Source organism: Gopherus evgoodei, chromosome 2 (genome assembly GCF_007399415.2).
Source record: "Gopherus evgoodei ecotype Sinaloan lineage chromosome 2, rGopEvg1_v1.p, whole genome shotgun sequence".
Classification (NCBI taxonomy): domain Eukaryota; kingdom Metazoa; phylum Chordata; order Testudines; family Testudinidae; genus Gopherus; species Gopherus evgoodei.
The window spans coordinates 163,161,102-163,165,783 of NC_044323.1; the positions used below are offsets into that span (position 1 = coordinate 163,161,102).

The 4,682-nt window shown below is 45.6% G+C and overlaps 1 protein-coding gene across 1 annotated transcript; it reads right to left on the reverse strand.

Moving 5' to 3' along the window:
- Nucleotides 1-1,036: 1,036 nt before the first annotated feature.
- Nucleotides 1,037-4,243, reverse strand: TM2D2 (TM2 domain containing 2). Its single transcript, XM_030552219.1, has 4 exons — nt 3,914-4,243; nt 3,331-3,418; nt 2,340-2,455; nt 1,037-1,953 (listed from the first exon to the last, which is right to left on the reverse strand). The coding sequence occupies exons 1-4, from the start codon at nt 4,144-4,146 to the stop codon at nt 1,740-1,742; spliced, it is 651 nt and encodes a 216-aa protein (XP_030408079.1). The 5' UTR covers nt 4,147-4,243; the 3' UTR covers nt 1,037-1,739.
- Nucleotides 4,244-4,682: the final 439 nt, after the last annotated feature.

Consider the following 4,682-nt stretch of genomic DNA (forward strand, 5'->3'; position numbering starts at 1 on the left):
CTCATATCTCCCTTGCTTGTTTTTGTGTTTAGTTTCTGCTGTGATCCTCCTTCTACCAACCCTGCCTTACAGTTACTCCTCCACCAGGGTACCTTCCTCCCCAGTCCTCCTCAAAATTACACTTGTGGTATATTTGTGTATTACACTGCTATGAATCTTTAACATGCTACATGCTTTTAACTAATCATACAAGTTGCTAGAGCTACTGCCTTTTAGAACAGAGCTACAGCTGGGAAGAGGTGTTCTTTTCCACTTGCACTATCTTACAAATATCCTGAACTGACACCTGGACTTTGCCATTAGCTGCACTGTCTCTAGTGTATTCTTCCCCTTCCCCTCCAGTCCTGGAAAATGAGTGGAATTGGACAGCTGTCTTCAGAGCACACACACTTGCCAAGAAAACCTGTGCAGCTTCCCCTAGAAATCAATGCCAAAATTTCCTGTTACCAGTGCAGTTGGTGAATCTGACCCTAGCCAAAATTTACAAATCCGTGCTTGTATTTATGCAGTGGATTTCTATAACTTATTTTACGGTTGTTCTACCTTTCCTTCACCCTGTTTAGCACAGAAGTCAAAAGCACAGCAAATTCATTCACATACACCAGTGACCTAAATTCCTCGCTCTAATTCCAGGAGCTTTAATAGTTAGTTTCAGTCCAACTACACAAGCACAAAAAAGTCTCCTTAGCTATTTTTACCCTACAGCTAATGAAACAAACTATGGTAAGTGGAGCTTTGCAGAGAAGGTTGAACACACTGACTCCTACACCTACTACAGCAACCAAGATAGTGCAACAGCACCTGTTTTTCCATACACTTTTTATTTTAAGACATTTGCTTGACTTTGTGCTTGTAGGTTCTACTCCTTTTACAAAAGCACGAAGCAGCAGAGAGTCCTGTGGCACCTTATAGACTAACAGACGTTTTGGAGCATGAGCTTTCGTGGGTGAATACCCAGTTCGTTGGATGCATGCATGCGTCCAACGAAATGGATATTCACCCACAAAAGCTCATGCTCCAAAACATCTGTTAGTCTATAAGGTGCCACAGGGCTCTTGTCTTCTTTTACAGATCCAGACTAACACGGCTACCCCTCTGATACATAAAAAGCATGAAAGTATTCTTGTACAATGCAGTGTATAAGACCTAGGAACCAATGTTGAATAAGTTACAAAGTTATGCTGCTCAAAGTTTCTCGCATTTATACATATCACTGAGTTAAGTAAATAAGCTTAATTGTTGATCACTTCCACAGCGCACCGATGTTTGTCATTAAGGAAAATTTCATCACATGTACTTCTATAACTCAGTGAACCTCTGAAAAAATCTACTGCACTGGGAACAGCTACACTTTAAAGGGGAGAGGCTAAAAATAGCACTTTAGCACATGCTATTTTAAAACATTAGCATGAAAGTGAACATCCAAAGGGAAAGGTACAATACTCAACTGCTGTGTCAAATCTGTTATTCTGGAGAAAAGATTACCCAATTAATAGGAAGAATATGCAGTGAGTAGTTTTCTTTGTAAATGAAATTTGAGGTATGTACAAAGAAGTTAGGTATAGCATTGTTCTGCAACTGCATTCACTATGCAAATCCAGAATATATTTATACAAAATAAAAAAAAATGCAGAAAAAAAGGCTGTTCTGACTCTGCAGAACAAATTTATCCAGTTGTACAGGGACAGATGCCCCATTAACTTCTCCTGCTGTCAATTCTCAAATAGCAATTTTTCTGTTCAGTAAGTCGTGCACCAGTTGCTGCCATCACTAGGCATCAACCCACCAGTAATAAGGAGAATAAGGTCAACAAACCACCAGATACCAAGTCCTCCAAGAGTCAGTAGTTTTCCCACTGCTGTCCCTGTATGGCCCAGACAGAATCGATCCACTCCAAAACAACCCAGGAAGAAGGAGTAGAGTAAAGTAGTTATAAAGTAGTGGCCAGTGTACCTACAATAAATGAAGAATGAATAAATTAAAACCTCAAATACAGTTTCATTTGAGGAAAGGAGGAAAAAACACCCTTTCATAAAATTGAGCCTTTGCTGTGTTAACCTCCTCAATGTTTACAGTGTAGCTCCCTCTAATGGACTTTGGGGAATTTACATATTATAACTCTTAGGAAAATATGGGCCAATGAATAATGCAATCCAATAAAACACAAAGGAGTTCCCACGTATCCTGAGGCAGGGAGCAAATCCATTAGAGGGAGGATAAAAATTCATACAAAGTTACAACAACCCAGCCAATAGTTAGAGCAGCACGTTACAATGATGTCTTAGCTACCAATTCAATCTTTCAAAATGTAATATATTTCTGGAGGAAATAAATCTTACTTTATACATGGTTTATTCCCTCGTAGAAAAGTCCGAGGCTCTGCACACTCAATACCATCTAGTGCTTTGCACTGCACTGGAGTGTGGTCTACATCGCTATAGGCTTGGCCACCAAACTGTCAGAGGGGAAACAAATCACACACACAATTGAGAAATTATTTACCTGGGGCAGGAGGGAGGCAGGAAAAGGCCAGTTAAAAGGATATTTTCTTATCACAAAGTAAAAGGGCAGAGGGCCCTCAGTACTAAGTGTTTAATACTTATTGTTGGTTCAGTAAATGCCTGCAGTCTTGTTCAGTCACTATGTTATTTTTGGTCCTCACTGGTGTTTATAACTCCTCCCAGTTTAGAATGATCTGCAAGTATCATTAACATACACTCTATGCTTCTCCCCGCACCCTATCATGTCACTATGAATTCTTTGTCAGTGGACAAAGATTTAACTGTGCCCTAGTGGCCAACAGTCCACAATATATCACCTTGTACATCAGCTAACTGAAAAACCTCAAGTGCTTCAGTCCTGTTGCTTTTCTCATGGGAAGCACAGCAGATTACTGTGGAGGGATGAGAAAGAAAATAATAGTTTTCACCCTCACAAAACTGCTCGTGGGATAAAAAAGTGGACCCTGCACCTTTACCTCTTCCCTAAAATGTTCATGATCAGGAAGCACAAGTGGCTTGGAAACCTTTTCCTTTAACTTCCTGAATACTGCTTCTGCCAGGAGAGGAGAACTTCCACAATCCATAAACTTCTATGGGTGAAGGAGAAGCACATACCCAAATCCACTGGCTGCAGAACTACAGAAGAAAGCTCTTGGGGAGGTATTCTATTCCCTTATGCTGGCATAGCACTCTTGGTTGCAATTATTACAAACTACCCTCTGCTTCTAAGGATAAGTTCCATTCAGGTTAAGGGTCCAAGGATATCTAAGACCACCCCAGTGTGTGAATACCCTCTGAGAAGTTACAAAATCATCTTTTTTCAGCCCACCTTAACACATCCATAACCTAATTCTCGCTGTGCAGTAATATTTCCAACATGGTCTACTGGATCCTCACATTCAATGAATTCCTCGGGCCTGTAAATGATCAAAACTCATCACATTCACACAGTTAAATGTGGGGGGGGGGGAGAGAATAAGTTAATTCAAAAGGGAAAACATCATGTTGAGGTCCCCTATCTTCCCCTTCACATGCACCATCACGAGCCCTGTCACCCATTCTTGTATGTGCCCCATTTCCCGTTATCGCCCCATCTATCCCAGCCCGTCACTTGTCTTCCCTGCATACATCCCACTTTGTCATCCCTTTCCGAATGCCCCTTTCTGCTGACCACTATGCAGGGGTCTCTTTGCTCAATATAAACCAGTTCTCAGCACCAGACCAGCTCCTCGCATTGCCCTTTCCCCTGTACCCCAGCTTCCTACCTTAGCATCAGATCACTCCTCAGCCCTCTCCTTACCCCACAGTTCTTCCTCAGCCCCAGCCCCCCTCATCACTCCCCCATATCACTCCTCCCGCTCCCCACCTTCTCCCTCCCCGCCCTCAGCACCCCCCTGCCCTCCCTCGCTCACAGGAAGGTGCAGAGCACAAGCGGCGCCTGCGGGTCCCCGTAGTCACAGGCGGGGGCCGGGCTGCCCGCGGGCTGGTCGGGCTCGGGCTCTCCGGGGTCCCCGCTCTCCGCCCCGGTCGCGTTGTGCTGGTGGCTCCGGGAGACGCCCTGCAGCAGCAGCAGGTTCCCCAGCAGCAGCGCTGCTTGCCCGCACAGCAGGACGTAACTCACCGGCCACCCAACCCCCGGCACCATCGTGCTTGCCCTGCCCGCCTCCCCGGCGCCCCCACCCGGCCTGCGCTGCTAGGAAACACCGCCAAAAACCACGCCGGCTAGGCCGCACCGGAGAGAGCGCAACCTATCGCCTTCCGACCAATAGGATGGCTGAATGTTTGCGAGGAGGCGGGAAATCGGGACGAATAGCCCACTCCACCAATAGATCCGCACATTATCGGCCAATCAGCGACTGGCAAGGAGCAAGCTGGGTTGGCTGGCGGAGAGGGGCGGTACTACTGCAACCAGTAACAGGATTGGTTACTCGCTCTGCAGTGGCGACCAATGGGTGAAGGGGGCGGGGAAAGGCCACACTCTCAGGGTAGAGTGGTGTGTCTACACTGTACAGTTAGACTCGTTTCAGCCCTAGCCTCTTTCCTTCTATATGCAAAGCAAAGCCCCTTGACTTGGGTCAGCAAGACCTGGTTCTAGGATCCTGCTGGGGCGTTCAGAGCCCGAGTCCTGCTGTGACTTGGGCCTATCAGTGGGTCCTTGGTGTCTCTTCTAGGCTGGTACAT

Excerpts from the sequence above, each read along its gene's own strand:
- TM2D2 (XM_030552219.1), bottom strand. The coding sequence starts at position 4,146 with ATGGTGCCGGGGGTTGGGTGGCCGGTGAGTTACGTCCTGCTGTGCGGG. Across the intron at positions 3,419-3,913 it reads CTTGTGCTCTGCACCTTCCT|GCCCGAGGAATTCATTGAAT; the intron begins GTGAGCGAGGGA and ends GATCATTTACAG. Across the intron at positions 1,954-2,339 it reads GGGAATAAACCATGTATAAA|GTACACTGGCCACTACTTTA; the intron begins GTAAGATTTATT and ends CATTTATTGTAG.